The sequence below is a fragment of the Grammomys surdaster genome, unplaced genomic scaffold (assembly GCF_004785775.1).
Source record: "Grammomys surdaster isolate TR1022 unplaced genomic scaffold, NIH_TR_1.0 125807, whole genome shotgun sequence".
NCBI classification, from domain to species: domain Eukaryota; kingdom Metazoa; phylum Chordata; class Mammalia; order Rodentia; family Muridae; genus Grammomys; species Grammomys surdaster.
The window spans coordinates 1217076-1235003 of record NW_021620638.1 but is presented as its reverse complement, the minus strand read 5'-3'; the positions used below and the strand labels follow the sequence as shown (position 1 = coordinate 1235003).

The window sequence follows — 17928 nt, the reverse complement described above, 5'->3', positions numbered from 1 at the left end:
ACATGTATGTATATTAAGATATATACATGTATGTATATTAAGATATAGACATGTATGTATATTAAGATATATACATGTATGGGAGGAACCTAAAAGGAATCCACAATGAGAGGGACAGTGCCCCAAGTAGGTATCGTATGTTACCACTTCAAAACCTCCAGGGCTGAGTTACATCTTCTTGACTCTTTGGCCAAAGGAGCCTCAGTGGAACTCTTCAAACATCACAGGCTATTGCCAAGGTTAGTGTTTTCTGTCCACAACCTGATGATAATATCATGTTGCAGAAGATAAAACTCACTTCCTGTTGTTAAACAAGAAGAGGACCAGCTTGTGCCTAAATAGAAGCTTCATTCAGATGTAATGGGATGAGGACCATTCGAAAAGCTCTGTTTTCTCATAAAACAGTGATTTCCTTTTCAGTTTTTAACTTCAGGTCCTTCTGGTTGAACAGCTTATAGCTGAACTTTTTAGCTGGGTTTTAGTCGGGAACTTTTTTTTTTTTTATCGTAGATAACCTTGTATGTGATAATCAGTAAACATTTTCTACTCAAAAATGTGTTTCTGAAATGTCCAGCTTGTCTGTCCAGAACCGTTCCCATGCCCTCAGAACCACTCTCCTAAGCCAGAGTGGGTTTCTGAGTGTAGTCTCGATGCTAGGATTGAGAGGGGAGCTGACATTAGAAGCACATCTCACTGCTAAGTCTCTCACAAGAGGATCATTAGTAAAGCAAGCTCTGTCTGGATATGCTTCTGACAGTACACTACCTTTAAGAGACCTGTAATGTTAACACTCTGGTGACGGTATGAAATTGGGTTTCAGAAACGCAAGGCTTACGTTTCGTCTAACAGCGACCACAGACAGAACAAACCTCACTGTGCCATCTTGTTCCATCTTTGCTTTTGGGTGGCAGCCATAAGAGGCATGTGTAATCAGTCACATCATATGAACAAGTCACAGTTCTGCACTGTGACCCTGAAATCACTGATATTTTGCCAGTATGCAGAGGGCCTCAGCTGCTGCCCTTCCTCCAATCCTCACCTTTCCAGTTGTTACATGCCTTTCTTGCATACTGTGGCTCACCTTGGCTTAAAATGGCAAAGAAATACCTTTCTTCTCCTTTGATATTGAACTTGGGGTTCCACACTGCCTGCAGCTTTGCCTGCCTGCTCTTCATATCTCATGTGCACCTCTACCTCAAGGGGTACTGCCTTGCCTTGTAAGCAACATAAACAGCTAAGGAAGTATGTCAAAGCAAAGGCTAAGAAGTAAATCAGTCCATCCTGTCCTACTCTTCTATTCTCAAAATCAGCTAACCCCTCAACTTGTTATTTTCTTCATGCATCTATTTTTTTGTCTAGCAAGTTATTCTGCAATATCAATGCTTTTGGTGGGCTGGAAAGATGCTTCAGAGATTTAGAGAACTGTCTGTTCTTCCAGAAGTTGTGAGTTCAATTCCCAGCAATCACATGGTTGCTGACAACCATCTATGATGGGATCTGACATCCTTATCTGTCATGCAGGTACATATGCAGGCAGAACACTGTGCACATAATAAACAAATCCTTTGAAAATGCTTTTTTGTGAATGGCTCAAAGAGTGTCGAATGGTGGGAAAGTGGGTGGGTGTGGATCTGGGACTCAGCTGCTAGACTGAGGGGATACAGTATTTCAGAACGTTGTCCTTGAAGTTAGAGCATCAGTATCACCTGGGTGTTTGGTAAGAATGCCTGCCACAGAGCCTAGTGCTGAATCAAGTCCACATTTTAGCAAGGTCTCTGAATGATAGAACTCATCTGAACTGCCACCTAGGGTCACCCATCTGGTCACTCCTGAACTTCAGGTAGCTTGTTCCAAGGAATGTTTTCCTCATCTATGAAAGGGGATCTTATTCCAAAGACTTGTGAGAACCAAATAAACTAAACATGTGGGAATTTGTGTATGTTAATCATTTGATTTCTAGTCATCTTTTTAAAATTTGAGGTAGAATTCACATGCCATAAAATTAGGCATTTTGAAATGAATTATTCAGGAGCATGTCACACATTTGTAACCTCACCGTCATTGTTTAATTCCAAGACATTATCACTGCCTCCAAATGGCCTTAAAGAGTTGCTGCTGTTTCCCATGCTCCCTAGTCCCAGCCTCCAGTTCATATGGTCTATCTAGGGCTCTTTTTCCTTGATGATATTCCATATTTGTTATTTTAAAAAGCATATGTATTGTGTTTTCATCAGTTCTCTTTGCTTTGGATGTCTTTTAAAATAATATGGTTAGTGAGAGAAACCTAAGAGGATAGGTGTAGACCACTTTGTTTGTCTGTTTCTTATTCCTTTTTGTGATGAGATATTCTACTTGAGGACCTCACTCATACTAAGCCAGTGAATGCATTTCTACTGAATCCAAATCTGAGCTCCATGAAAAATAGCTTTAGGCCAAGGATTCCCAAAATATAGGCTGAAAACAGCAGCACTCACATCACCTGGGAACATGTCAACATTACAGGTCCACATCAGTATCAGGAAAACACAGTTCTGGAGATAGGGCTTTGAGACTGGTGTTTTCATGTGCTTGAAGAGGATTCTAGTACACAATCACTGCTAGTAGCAAATCACTGCTTGGAAGAAGCAAACCTGTACTGATGCCTACAGGTGCGCAACACACTGGTACTCATCCTTGGGCACAGCAACTCATGCAGTGGCCTAGGAGAAATGTCAAAGCCCAGTGGAGTGATAGCATGGCTCTGCCACTGCTGGCTTACAGGTGCTCAAGAGGGCCAATTTCTTCACTTCCCTCATTGACATCGGGGTCAGAGGCCACACAAACACAGGTATCCCATCATCCCTGATGTTACTTGAGCCCCTCCCTCCAGCTTGTTCACAGAGGAAGGGCAGCAGCGAGTGCTGTGATTGCTTCATGTGCTCCACGTGTCTGACTTTTGCACTATACCAAAGTGCAGGGAGCGTTTCTTTTTAGTTGATTAATGCTCATTTCGAGGTCTATTATGAACCTCCAGGTTTTAATTACTACACTATTACCCAGTCGATTCCTTGCCATTTTATATTTATGGCCTTTATTATGCCTTGGTATGTGCAACTGCCTAATTTTATTCTAAATGCATTTTACCTCATTAACTGGGTTTTATTCCATTTCTCTCATTTGTCCAGATTGTTATTTTTCTCAGTAACCCGTATGTATTTTCTGCTTTTGCTTTTTCACCAATCTGACCTCTCATGAATTCTCTTCCTCTTTTCCTTAGGTCGTAGAATTTTCTTGCCCTTAGATACAGCTCCCAAATGTCCTGGACATGCAGCACTGGGGATTCTCCACCCTGGCTGTCAGTCATATTCACGCTCATCTTGCTTTCTTCTAACTTTTTGAATTTCAGCTGCCGACTTTGTAGGCTTTATTCATAGGTATTCAGCTCTGCTCAGCTGCCCATAAATGTTAAATAGCAAACTGCTGCTCAGGGAAGTATTTTTTGTTGTTTTGTTTGTCTTTAGGACTATATTGGCAAAATATTATTAAAATAATCTCTTAAATATTCTTCTACTAGTCCCTTTCCCCCTCCCCTAAAGTGCCCCAGAAAGATTTCTGTTTGCTTTCCTGACCTGCATATTTTCTGCAGTTTTATTCTAGACCAATGATATGAAATCTCACGGACACCAAGCAGCACCCGTGTTAAATCAGACAATCAGCACATCTTAGCACACACTAGTTTATGAACCACTGTTCCAAAGACATGCTAAAAAATTTGAAGAAAACCATCTAACTCAGATGCTGTTTCTTCCACCAACTCCTTGCCTGGCTATAGCATAATCCAGATAAGGGTTTCCAGGTTGCTGCAGCATGTAGCATCACCATGACCACCATCGCGTCTGGTCTTTGGGTCATAAAGATCTTTACCTCCATTTTTATGTCCCGTTAATCTTTACAAGCTTTCGTGGGAGACATTTCTGTCCCACGTTTACATGGCAAAACAGATGCGTCACAATGTCAGGAGTAGAATGTGTCAGAAGTTACCCCAGATTTGTTCCCATCCAAAGCCACAGTCCTATATGTGTTAAGCCCTTTCCCATGGTCAAGATTTCTTAGTATTTAATCTTTCACTTTTAGTAGGACTCCTTAGCAAAGAATTTGTTTTCTCTAGTCAAACCACCAAAGTGTCTGGCTGGATCTATTTATTTCTATAATATGTGACTTTGGAAAAAAATGGAACAGCATCTCTTTGCATGTGTCCCAATCTGTACCATGACAGTGGTATACTTCAGTTATGCATCCTGTGAGTGAAAGAAGGTGATAGGAGGAAAACTCATAGAACAAGGCCTGAGAGATAAGCTCTATGCTACTTAGCCTTTGCTGCAGTCTAGACTTCATTTGTAAGGCTTTTTACTTTTAGGTGTATTTTCTCTGGAGCCATACTCCCTCACCTGCAGATCTGGTGGGCATGTGAGTCTAGTGGGCTGGCAGCCCTTGTTTCTGACTTGCTGTGGTAGGCTGGCTTGCATGGAGTGAGTACCTTCTATAATTATAGAGCTCTTGTTTTGCCCTCTTAAAAATTACCCTTTTAGGACTTTGGAGGTTAGTCTTAGGGACTTGCTTAAGATTCATGATCACAATTAGCCTCTTGTACTGCTTTATTGAAGTGGCCAGGTGCTCTTCTGATTAACTGTCTCTGGCTTTCTGAGGACCAATCATCATTTCCATAGAGACAGGAGGAAAAGTGACCGTTGCCTGGCTTCCAGGTCTTTTCAAGAGGAAACAAAGTTGCTTTCCCCTTTGCCCTTGTGGGAACCTGGGACTGGTGACATAATCTAGCATTATTCGAGTGTCCGCTGTCATTAATGCAAATGACACTTGTGTTGGTGTGTATGAAAGCTGATTATGACAAGTCAGGATTTCCATTTTCCTCTCAGTCTATCATCGGGTAAGACAGGCATTCCCCTATCTAGGTAGATGGGTTTTACCGTTATTTTCATGTCATCAAGGGTTCTAAGAGTGAATACTCTATGGTGGCTCTATATGATTAGTATTAAGATTTCAGTGCAATAAACAGGGTGTCATGAGAGGGGTTGCTCTGGGGTTCCTTGCTCATCTTTGTGCTAGTTCCTTGTATCTCTGGGGTGGGTTTCTGCTTAAATCGAGCATAGGACTTCCTGGCCTGCACTTCCAGTGTCAGTTGGTAAGAGCACAAGTAGATCTCCAGACTTCTTACACTAAAAATAAGAAGGCTTCCAGCTCGATTTCATGTGTCCCCAGAGGCTGGTCACCAGAGAGGTAATCTTTTACAATCATGATTTTAGTTTAGTTTCTAGTAAAAGTGTTGCATGAAATATTGGCCAAGGGCCACAAAGCAATCAGGAGAGGTGGAAAGAGAGAGAATGAACCCCAACTCTGTGCAGCCTGTTTCAGATGCATTGCTTCCACACTGTGGCTTTTCTGGCACAGCAGTCCCATAACATGGGTGTTGTGGAATGTCTGTAGACCTTGAAGACAGTGAGGACATCGCTGAGCCTCCTCACACCTCAGAGTTAAAGCAACAATATTGACACTGGAAGAAAAACCTCCTATGGTGACAGGGACATTAACACATAGGGGGTTCAATCCAGGGCTGACTCCAAAAAACACTGAGTGGATTGTACTTCTTGGCCCAGTGGATAGAACCTTATCAGGAAGTGGAAGTGTGTGTATCAGAGAGAGCACCCTAAGTGTTTGTTCATCAGCAAACAGATTCTGGAAACAGAGGGCATGCATGGGCAGCCCTGTCAGTCCGGTATTTGTAGCTCAGAATGCGAGCATGTAGTACCCTTAGTCAGGCCCAAGTCAACTGGGTCCCTCATCTGCAACAGCTAGAGAAACCAGGCATTCTGAGCAGGCCTCGGGGAGGCGGGATGTATGGAAATGTGAGGGGATGCCTCAGCAACTTTGCACACCCTGAAGAACAGATACCCATCTTTAGTGAACAATGGGGATTGGTGAATTAGTGAGAAGTGTCTATTTTAGGGGGAGTGGGGTTTCTGAACCTACTTTACTGAGACACAGGAAAACAAATAAACCAACCCATAAAACTTCCCTTGGTCTAAGTGGGCTAAGTGTACTGATGTTCGTGCCAGGTGTAGGAAGTCAGATTTTAGTCTCAATGGGATAGGAGAGTTTGGGAATGCAAGATTAAAAAGAAAAAAAAATGTTTGTTTTCAATAGTATCTAACTGTGTAGCCCAGGCAGTCTTTGAACTCAGAATACTTCTGCCTAAGGCTTCTGAGTGCTGGGATTACAGGTACCTTGTATTACCATACCCAGATAACACTTTAAAAATTGAATTCCAAGCTGGACCAATAGCTATGATCTGAGAATTCTTTTATCCCAACAGTCTTGAGAGGATAATATTAGCTAATGTATTCCTCCTTAGTCCTGTGGACATGTTGGGGATCAGTTGATAGACAACAGGTAAGGACAGCTGTAAACTACAAAATCTGTAAAGTTCAGGTTTACACAGGTATACAGTGTTCTTATTTTGTCAAACAAACTTCTTTTGGTATATGACACATTGTAAGATTGGTGATAGCGGTAATTTTAAGGTTTCATTCATCAGTCGCTAGTACTGCTCTTGCACAGGACCTGAGCTCTGTTCCCAGCATCCACACTTCAGAGCTGCCTATAACTCCAGCTCTAGGGAATCTAGTATTCCTGTCTGGTTTACACAGCATTGCACTTATGTGTACTTATGTTATACACACCCCTATCTAATTAAAACTAAAATAAATAAAAATATTTAGACTTTAATTTTGGTTTCTGTCTCTGCTACTTTTAAGTCGACTTGCCAGAAGCTAGAGTTGTCTGAGAGAAAGGAACTTCAACTGAAATAGTGCCTCCCGAAGACTCCAGCAGAGGTGTTCGTCTTGTTTTCTTTATTGTTTTTGGAGACAGGGTTTCTCAGTGTAGCCCAGGCTGGAACTTCCTCTGTAGAAAAGGCTAACCTAGAACCCAGACATTTGCCCTCCTTTACCTGCCAAGTGTTGAGAGCGAAGGTGCGTGCTACCAATCCTTGCTGACAAATCCTTAGTGATAAAACTCAGCCTATTGTGCGCAGTGCCCTACCTAGGCTGATGGGATTCAAGTTATAAGAAGCAAACCATGATTAGCAAACCAGTAGGCAGCATCCCTTCATGGCTGCTTCATCAGCTCCTGCTTCCAGGTTCCTGCTCTGTTTTGAGTTCCTATCTTAACCGCCTGTGGTGATGAACTACAGTAAGGAAAATAAACCCTTTCCTCTCCGTGGTGCTTCATCAGCAGCAGGAACCCTAACTAAGACACTGTCTCAGAGTATCATTTAACAGTAAAGGAGAAGATAAAGATTAAAAAGTGTGCACTGGCACTTTCAAATGGAGCTTTTCTAAATGGCTCAGGTAGGCAAAACTTATTTCAAAATACTGAAGTTCAATATAGTTATATAAGTGTATTTTAAAAAAACAAAAGCTACCGCCAGTTTAAGCATCTCTCACTGTAGTGAAACCCCATTAGTAATAGTTGTAATAATAACTTCTAAATTACTTCTGTAAAATCTCTCACCTTAATTCTTAAACAGGGAACTTTAAATACAGCGTCTGTCGTGAATCAGGAAGGAAGGTTTGTTTTTCTCTAGGCAGGTAAATATGAGAAGATAGATGAAGCATTAAAAATAAAGAGAAGGGCTTCTCCAAGCGATTTACATATTGATTACTTAAATTACTACTTAATTTAGTGCCTGCTAATAAACTGCGCCTTGGAAATGTTTCCTGAACATTTATTGGCTGCAGTAATTCTACCTAGTGTATGCGGATCACATCCTCATTAAATATTGATGCACTCATGAAATGTTAATAGAATGTTAATGTGAAATACAGGGGAATGTGCTCCCTGGGAGCTTGGAGCTAGATGTGAGCTACCTGTCTCTCGCTTTGCTTTATGTCCTGTCTCCTTGCTGTTTTCTTCAGTTTGTTTCCTCATTACCAGGAGATTCACACTTCTCCCTGATCTGCTGTCTCAGATACTATTTTTTAAAAGGAGAAATAAGCTTTTTTTTTCTTATCGATGGGAATGTGGCTGTTCTCCCTGCCTGCTTTTCCAAACTGGAATTCTTGCTTTGAACCAGAATGAAGTCTGTTAAAGGATGTGGGAGAGGGGAGCTAGGCGTGAGGTCTCAGGAGACAGTTCACAGTAGACCCTGGCCAGGGAGCTAGGCTTCAAGGACTGGGGAAATGACCCTGTCTGGAAGGATCACTACCCTGAGGGTCTGGATCACTGCACTCAGCAGTGGCCTTGTGTACAGATAATTCAGCCTGTGTCTTTCCTTGATCTCTTTCCTAAATGCCCTGCCTTGTCACCTTCATTTTCTTGCCTGTTCCTCTCCTGACATCTGGGTTTCCATGGCCACTTAGCTCCCACAGCCTTCTTGAGTTCTGGGCTCCAGATCTTGCCTTCCAGGTCCCTCCTCTCCATAGACAATGTGTTGGTCTTCTAATACATGCTTTCTCGCCCAAGGGGCTGTGAGCTGGGTCCCTCTACCTGGTATGTTTTTCTGCTCACAGACCCAGACCCAGCAGGTTCTTGTTCTTCCTCTTGACTCTCAGCAACCAAGGAAACATCTTTGACCTTCTGACACATAGACTGGCAGGCTTTCTTTCTTCATAATGTCCATGATGGATTGGAACTGCATATTAGCTTTTCATCCTTCTCTTCATCAGAAAAGGCATGACTGCACTGTGCAGTCATGGCCCTTATGTACCTTCTTCCTTACTGGAAGAAATCTAGCCTGGTAGCTAATAGGTGCTCAGTTAATATGGTTGGTTGAGCAAATAAAATACTATCCCTGCCACAGAATAGTTCATAGTCTAAAGAAGTGCATTAGTTTGCTTCCTGCTATAATAACCAAATATATGAGGATGAATAGCTCTATAAAGAAACAAAGTTTATTTGGCTCACAGTTCTGGGACAACAAACCCACATATGGTGATGGACTTTTTGTGCATGCCTGCACACACACACACACACTCACACACGCACCCCTCTGGTACCTGTTTTGTCTGTATACCTGTTCCTCTTCTTCCTGTCTATTCTCCTCACCCTCTTTATAGAACCATCAGTATTCAGTCATGACCTCAACAGTCTGATCTGGTCCACATCTCAAGTTTGTCTCCTCTCCTAAACACCAGTCTTAATCCCTCACAGTGGGGATTACATTTTAGCACAGCCTGGAGGAACACTCAGACTGTCTCCAAACTATAATAAAGGAGAATCTGAAACTGACACTGAACAGAAGTGTTCCTGGGAGGCCAGCAACTGAGTGGCTGAGCAGCTAAGGGGGTAGCAGTCTGGCCTTACAGGGGAAGAGTTTCAGCCATAGCCTCAGATATGTCTAATGTGGTTTTGTGTATGGCTAAGAAGCAGCCTCCTCAAGTATTATTGCTTTTGTTGACATACAACTTTGGACTTTATTTACTTTAGAGAGTTGTGTGTTCTGTTTTTGTTCTATCTATATGAAAAATGGTTCCCTTAGGTTTAAGTAGTGAGATCATTTTGAGCTAGCTATGGGAGACAAGAGAATTTCTTATGAAAAGTGGAATTTTCAAAAGATGGACTGAGAGGCCAAACTTTGACTACAGGGGAGAATCCTCTACATGAAGAATAGGAGACCTGGGACTCATAGATGCTTCCCCTGTGTTCATTTTCTGTCACCAGCATCCATGTAATTCCATAGCCCATGGATGTTGTCATCACAGGTAGGTCTGTTTTCCCTATTCCATTAGTTACTGTTCTTTTCACTGTGATGTACTGTCTGACTGAAAGAACTAAGGGAAGCATGGCTCATGACTGGACAGGTGTCAGACTAGCATGGGGTCAGACGGCATGACAAAACAAAGTAGATCACATCATAGCAGACAAGGAGAAGAGAAAAAAAAACTAGTAAGTATCCAGGGGAAGATATCACCCACTTCTACAAACCCCAGGAACCTACTTCATCTAGCTAGATAGGCCACACCTCCTCTATTTCAAAACCTCTAAAGCTGCTGCTTCATCAAATCTACACACTGAGTAGGTCAGAACCTTGTGATGTAATCATTTCTGGAAATGCCTTTGCTGACACACCCAGAGTTTTGTGCCTCTAAGCTGAGGTGGTTTCTATTCTACAGAGGATGATGAGATAAGCAAACCACTCATTTGGTTGAGGAAGTTTCAGTGAAGTACTCCAATTGGTCTAGTTGATGTGGTCCCCAGGCATGAATCAGAGAGATCATGCAAAAACAGGGAACCTTTAGCAAGAAATAAGCCACATGAAGTGTTGAAGTTGTACACAGTTGCTGTTCCTGAGTATGACAGATCACCTGGGAGACAAGGATGAAGTCCTGACACTTAAGTAGTAAATTTGTGTAGTTTTATCTTTAAAAAATGCTTTATAGGCCCTATGTGCATATGAAAACCAACAAACAGGCAATGCCAGGGAGCTGTAGGAGGCTTGAAAGGTATCAAAGTCTCAGGTGCTATATTCTCTGTGTTCTAGTTAGTGCTAGCCCCAACAGTCATAGGTGGAGGATGACCAATAGGCTGGGCTGGCCCTTATGTCTTATTAGAGTAAGCCTAGAGTCTTATGTGTTTGGTCACAGTTTCTTTTCTGACCAATCCCTCTTCTCTCCACAGATCGTGCTTGAGAACAGCAGCCGAGAAGATAAGCACGAGTGTCCCTTCGGCCGCAGCAGTATAGAACTGACCAGGATGCTGTGTGAGATCTTGAAAGTGGGGGAGCTGCGTGAGTACACTTGTAGATGCCTTGTGGATGTAGAGTTTAGGAGGCCCTCAGCTTCCAAGGTTGAGCCCCCACCTCTGTGTCAAATCCAGAGCACTGACACCTTCACAGCCCTTCATTATGGTCCACTCTCTGGCTCAGATTTCCTGTGCGTGTGTGTTTCTACATGTCTGCTATGTATAGAAACATTAAAGGCTACGGGAACAGAAAACTTGGCAGGAAGGTATTGTGGCAGTTTCCAATATTATAAAAATGAGTGCATATTACAACCGACTCACTGTTGGTTAGGTACAAGATCTGTGGGTTTCTCTCTTATTCTAGTTTCTAGTCTTCTTGTAGACCATTTCCTTTACTTTTTTTGGAAACAATTTTTCTCTATAAAGAAAAATTGAATACTTTAATGAAATTCTCCTGCTACTAGTGTTTCAGTTGTGGGGAATATTTACTCTATCAAGAAAGAATTATTGAAGGAAACGAGTAGCTGAAAATGAAAAATTGTCCAGAGATATGCTTTGGGCTCTTTTTCATACTCACATTACAAAATGTATGAGAGGACATGCAGAAAATGAGATAATAATGTCCCAGCCTGTTCCTTCCCTGGTACAGCCTGGCTTTAGCATGAAGGCGGATATGACTTAATCTTCTTCCATTGTCCTTGCCAATGTCAAGTCTCCTTAAAGCAGCTGATTCTCACCTCTACCATCTATGAAACTGGCACACATATATAAATCCTTTCTCTTGGGCTTAGTAGCATGAGTGCCAGAGAAGACTGTTTATATCAGGAAAATGCTGGGGGTGGCATGTGGTTCTATCTCAAAAAGCCCAGATAATGTGGCCACCTGTTTTGAGAACTTAAAAATAATGATGTAGAGTGATTAATGGGAAGGGGCCTGATGATTAAATTGAAAAGGGAATTATGTTTTATTTACATTTTGGAGAAAACTACAGGTCCTGTTGAGAAAAATGAGGAAAAATTAGGAATTAGGAAAAACTTAACAAGTTGAGTTGTTGGACCACGCAGGGGCCAAGCATCCTTCAACCACTGCAAGTTGGGTAAAGAAGCCAACCTTGGCATGGACCTTCTGAGGAAGGTCATTGCCTGTGAGGCCTCAACACTGTGGAGTTGCATTAGGAGTAGGGCAGCACACCCAGGAGAGTCTGTTAATTCATGCTCTTCACTGAGTGTTGAGATTTCAGCTCATAAGGGATCCCTAATGTGAGTTGTCTTTTCCTTGCTAATGGAGCTTGTTGTCTTTGGTATCGGTTACTGTTTGTTCAGCTTAAGTATGTAAGTCCTAAATCAAACAACCCCTGTGCACTTTCTCCATTTGATAACAATTTTGTATTTATCTCAGTTTCATGTAGGGAACTGTTTAAAGTCATTTACTTACGAGATTATCTGAATCTCTCCATTTCTAGGAAATGTAGAGATACCAGAATTTCTGTGTTCAAGATACTGAACTCCATTGCTCCTTTTTCATCCGCCCTTTCTATCTTCCCAATACCATATGTTGGCCTCTTGATCTCATCTCGAGGAAACCAGAGAGTACACGTGTGTGGCAATGTTCTGTGCACAGCTTTCTGTTCTTCTCCTTTGCTCTGATGCCATAGTCTTCCCAAAAATGAGCATAGTGGCAGGGAAAGTGATGTTGGCAATACAGAAATACTGCATTCTTTCTGGTACCATGGCATCTATGGGTAAATACTCACCAGAGTAAAATGACCCTTCTAGGCATTCTTGATCCCCAGAGTAGAAGATCTATAATGGGAGCATTTGGGTTGAAGATCTGAGTGGTGTCTTTACTTTGTAACTGAAAGTGCAGAAACATCAGTGTGCCAGGAGCCTGTTAAGACAAAATACTCAATTTGAAGGGACCAGCAAGGGAGGTATGGTTGGATTTTAGAGTGAGTTGTGGGTAGGGTAACTGTGGAGCTGATCCGAGATGGTCACTACAGCCATCTTGGTAAAGGAAAGGAACTGAGGTGACAGGAGTCTGAAGTCACAGCTATCTAGGAAGTCTCTGCTCTGTGTAGCTGAGGTTGATTTGGAAGAGGCTGCAGGTTTTAGCCTTTGATAGCTCTTTGAGGTCTTGCCACACTGCATTTGGGATAGTGATGGTATCCCTCATCCAGGACTGAGATAATAGGGTAAAGATGAAGGCGTCTAGCCCAAGGACTTGGCACCATGGTGCAGCTGTTCTTCTTATGTCTCCCTAATGAAGGAACGTCCTTGGGATTCTGCACAGCTCTCACAGCGAGTACTGGAGCTGCCTCTGCACCAAGGCTGGGCTTGAGTGGCAAAGTGGTGGAACTGTCCTTTCACCCAAGGATCTATGTCCGTTCACTATGTAAAAACCCACTGAGCTTTTATAAAATGTAAGTAAAGCAGATAGAGTGTCTTACCACAGAAACTGCTGGAATTTTCTTAAACCTCAGAAAGTGAAAAGATGGTCTGGGACTGACAGCTTACCTGTGATTTTTAAATTTATTATGTTTTTAAAATAATGCCTATTTGTGATACAGAACAATGTTTCTAATATTTTGATAGTTTCAAGTTTAACTTCCAATCTGGCCTTCTGCTCACCATTATCTGCAAGGGCCATTCTGGGCATCTCTCAAGGCTAGCAAAGTGTTTTCACTTCTCTGAAGTGCAACATGCCCAAATGACTTGTTTTCTGCTCATAAAATATAAAAGGACGGCTGCACTCTGATTGAATGCTGGACATCAAATGATAAAATACCCCATGGTAAGAGGAAAATTGCTTTTTTTAAAAATGGATTGCCTTTTGCCAAGTGCCATATTAAATACGTTACTAATATGAAAAACAGATTTGAATGCACCCTTATACTGAAGGAGATGCCTATTTTTCTTCTTCTAAGGCAAATTAGTTTCATGTGCAAATTCATCTTCTCTTGGTTTATTTGCTTTTCTTTTTTCCCTTCTCACTCCTAAGTTCACAGTTCTGAATACTCCTCAGATTTGTGTGAATAATTGACCTTGAAAATCTTGGTCAGTTTCACTGTTAGCAAATGCTGAGACCAAAGAAGTGCCCAGTTAAAAATCTAACCAGAGGGAGCGAAAGATGTTTATAAGTAGAAAGATTTATTTTCTAGAAATTATTTCTGCTTTGATTTTAATTTTAGGTCTCTCTAGGAAATCTGGTTTGGAAGTGCCAATTATAATTTGGTATCTAAAGCAAACATTAAATTACAGATACCAAATATATGTGAATATTTTTTTAGGTTGCTTAAGTATACACACACACACACTATTCTGCTTCCTAGTTATTGGGATGTCAAGAGGCAAATATTATCTCTAATCATATGGCTTAAAATAACATCTATTTCTATTCTCAGAACACTTATCAAGGTTATTTAACTGAAGTCTGTAACACTCAAGATCAATAATATCTATGTTTATTAATGAAGGGAGGTCTTCGGATGACATTGTGTGGAGTCACTCACTAAACTGGCACTCAGGGTGTCCAGGGGACTGCAGAGAGTGTTAGGTAAAGGGAATGGCAGCATTTGGAGGTCTGAAGGACACACCTTGGAGCACACTCAGTTACTTGTCTCAGCATGAGTCTGCGCTACCCTGATCTTCTGGTCCCCTATCTACAACATAATATCTGTTCTGCAGTTATTGGAGCTTAAATGAAGTAATGAACATTGCTTTAGTTGAAACACCAGTAAGATTCTTTTTTATTTTTTTTCCAAGTGGCCTAGTCTTACTTTCCATAAACAAACTGAAGGTGAATTGGGTGGGGGAGGGGAGATGGTGCAATGGCTTTGTTTCTTCGTTCCACGTACTGTTCAAATGTACTATAGTCAGCCCTCCATCTATGTAGACTTTGGATCTACTGAACCATCCAACTCTGGATTTAAAGTATTTGGAAAATAAATTTTGTCCATACTGGACATGCACAAAGCTTTGCCTTCTCTTTATTGTCTAATACAACAATGGCCATTTATGCACTACTCACAATATGCTCATTCCTATAGGCTATGTAGAAACCATTTCAAATATATGGGCAGCTATGCAAAGGTTATATCCAAGCCCTGCATCATTTATGTACGGTTGGGGCATCCTTGGATTTGGGTTTCTAATGGAATTAGGAAGTGCTACCTCCATGGACAGAAAAGCACAACTGAATTCTTTTCCACCTGCCTTCTCCATGAGGCTCTTCTGAGAGGAAGACATATGTTTCTCTCAATTCAGCTTTAGAAGCCACAAAGAATCCTTACAAAGCTGGATATGATTACAGGCACCAGAGTCAGGGTTGTATATTTGTCAATCCAAAGAAAAGAATAAAACTGGGGGTGGGGGTGGCGAGAAGACTAAAGCCTTCAAGATACAAAGGGTGTTTATTTGCTTGGAGGTTTCATAGGTGGCTTGGCTCCTCTTCTTACAGGAGGAAGAATATAAGTAAACCCATAGGATTGCTGCAGAGCTGAGTCCTTGAGAAGCTACTAGAGAGAAATAAAGAAATAGTTGTGTTATTTTTGCTTTCATAACATTTTTCTCCAAATAATGAATGAATAATTTATGATACCAATTGAGTAATTGTTTTCCTGTTGAACCTGTAACACCCTGTCTATCCGTCATCTACTAGCTGTGGGGCACCTTCTCTCTATGCTAGGATCTTAGTCACTGTGCCATGAACTTAGGACATTTTCTGTATCCTCATGCTGCCCACAGGATGACTAGAGTGTCCATCACATGAGCTAATGATGGTTAAAATGCGTTGTCATCTATAGTATTTTGTATTTTGTATTTTTTTTTTGGAAATGGGCAGGAGTAGGCAAGGTGAGCTAGAGAGGCATACAAGCTTGCATACATGGGGACCAAAGAAACTAAGAGTAGTAGAACTCCAAGAATATAGGCAAATAAGTCTGGCTAGGGGGATGGAGTAAGTGGATGTTGAAAACACCAGCAAGGAGAAACTAGGTGGAAATTCTGGATGTTCAGAGAATTCTAGTTCTATGTAGCTGAGGAAGGGATTTGGGGAGAACAAGCTAATGGAGGAGATGCCAGCTGTTGCTGCAAGTTGATTCACAGAAGACTATCCTAGTCGTGAACATTACCTTCTCGAGTTTGTTTGTTTATCGGGTGTGAGGAGGACTTTTAAAAATGATGATGTGTAGATCCAGGAACAGTGCCAAGCCAACATCCAACAAGCCTCCCCCTAATGCAGCAGTGAGGATGATTTCAGCTACAGATGACTGAAATCCCACCTGATTGCATGAGGGCAGAGTCTGTCCTGTCTGAGGTCTGATTAACCTGGGCGGCAGGACTTCAAGAACCCTAGTTCTTTGCATTAGTATTCTGCTACAAGCAGAATCGTGGCTCCTGACACTTGTTCCAGAAGTATGTGTGGCCTTTTCTCCTGAGGGTCACTTCTCTGTGTGTGAACACGTTTCTAGAAGTCATCCACATACTCCTCTGCATGTATCGACATCTGATACCTTGGCCTCTGCCCACTTAACCCAAACATCAGAACACAGAGTGGGGCTGGCCCAGGCCAGACTCTTCATTGCTGCTAATTAGACTGGAAGTACAGCAAACCTTTCCTTTGTGTGTGACTGCCAGATGCCCATTATAGCTAAGAGCATCAGAGTTCTGTCTGATGGAGAAATGATGTTTTAGAATATTTTCTGCCTTTATATGTGAAAAGGTTTTCCTGCATTTTTCTTACTAATGTAGAAAACTACAACAAATTATGACCAGATTACTGCCGTCTAGTCTTTTCTGGGAATTGGGAAAATGCACTAGGGTTGTTTTTTTTAATGTGACAATATTAAAGGTTGCAGAAAAATGGAAGTTGAGGCTTGATTATAATGCACTTCTCTTTCATCAGCAAGATGCAAGGGCTGGGGTTCCACTACATTACACTCACACTAGCAAATGGATGTTCTAAGTGCCTCACGTAATCTTCTGTGTATCAGTCCAAGGTGGATTCTGAAGGACAGATGGACACATTTGTGGCGAAAGGCTCCATAATGCCTTTAGTTTTGCTGTGCTTACCTCCATAAGCACTTGCAATTAGATCAAATAGCAAGTTCTATTTAGAAAAATTAATGAGGAAGAAACTTAGATCACACCATGAAAATTATAATCACTTCCAGACTTTGTGTTTCAGGGCAATATTTATTAAAACGAACCAGTGGTGCCGAGTGGAGCACCTTGCTCCATTTATCACCTAGACACTTGTGCTTTAGCAAGTAAAAATAACACACAGAGCACGTGGAAGTGCTCTTCGGCCTGCAGCAGCAATTAGAACAGACACTTAACTCTGGGACATTGGAGTGTGTGAACGTTGAGAGCTACAATCCATCACTTTCATTCTTAGTCACAACATTCTAGTTGAAGAAAGGACAAGAAAATTAGAGTTTAGCAATTAAATCTATTAAGGACATTTCCCCATCCAAACACGAGCTTGTTCACTCAGCCCTTAGACAACCGAGCTTCTCAGACTTTGATTGTGCCTAGAGTTTTTATATTGTACTCGACTTTCTTATTAAATTTCAACTTTTAAAGTAAAAAGGAATGACAAAGTAAATGCTTCAATTTAAATGTGGGTTGAGAAAATATATGTAGTTTGATCCATGCCAAAAAAAATATCAAAGAGTGGTTGAGATATTTCTTTACAATAATTAAACAATGGCAGGATTTATAATGGTATCATTACAAGGTAGGGAAATTTATTCCAGCATTTATTCTGGCATTCAGAGTCCAAATCCGTGAGTAGGCATGTAGATTTCTGTCAAAGTGATTAACCTGTCTCCCTCTTTACCCTCCCATCTGGGACATGAGACCATCATCCCCTTCTCTTCTTCCTCTTCTGCCCTGATTGGATAATTGGGCAAAGAGCTGTAAGAGAGAGAGTTTTCAGTTGACTGTGAAGTGCCTCTGTTCAGGGGATGATCTTCCTCAGGTAGTGCACAGACCGGGAGACACTGGGGCGTATCTGACAGGAAAGCCAGCTCTGCTGCACGTTCTACAGTTCATACAGTTCATAATTTTTCAACTTTGTGGCTTGTTTGTTCATGTTTGCAAGGGTGATATTATGGAGGGTTTCTGAAATTACAAGAAAATGTTTATCTTCATGAGACTGGATGGTGAAGAGAAACTTGACAGTTTAAAAGGACAT

At 41.5% G+C, this 17928-nt stretch overlaps 1 protein-coding gene across 1 annotated transcript in view; it reads left to right on the top strand.

Annotated features, from left to right (window-relative positions):
• Elmo1 (engulfment and cell motility 1) overlaps nucleotides 1-17928 on the top strand; it is a 503321-nt gene that overhangs the window by 271454 nt on the left and 213939 nt on the right. Inside the window, exon 15 of the mRNA XM_028789271.1 lies at nucleotides 10672-10780. Coding sequence (XP_028645104.1) covers nucleotides 10672-10780 — 109 coding nt within the window. The remainder of the gene's footprint in view (nucleotides 1-10671; nucleotides 10781-17928) is intronic.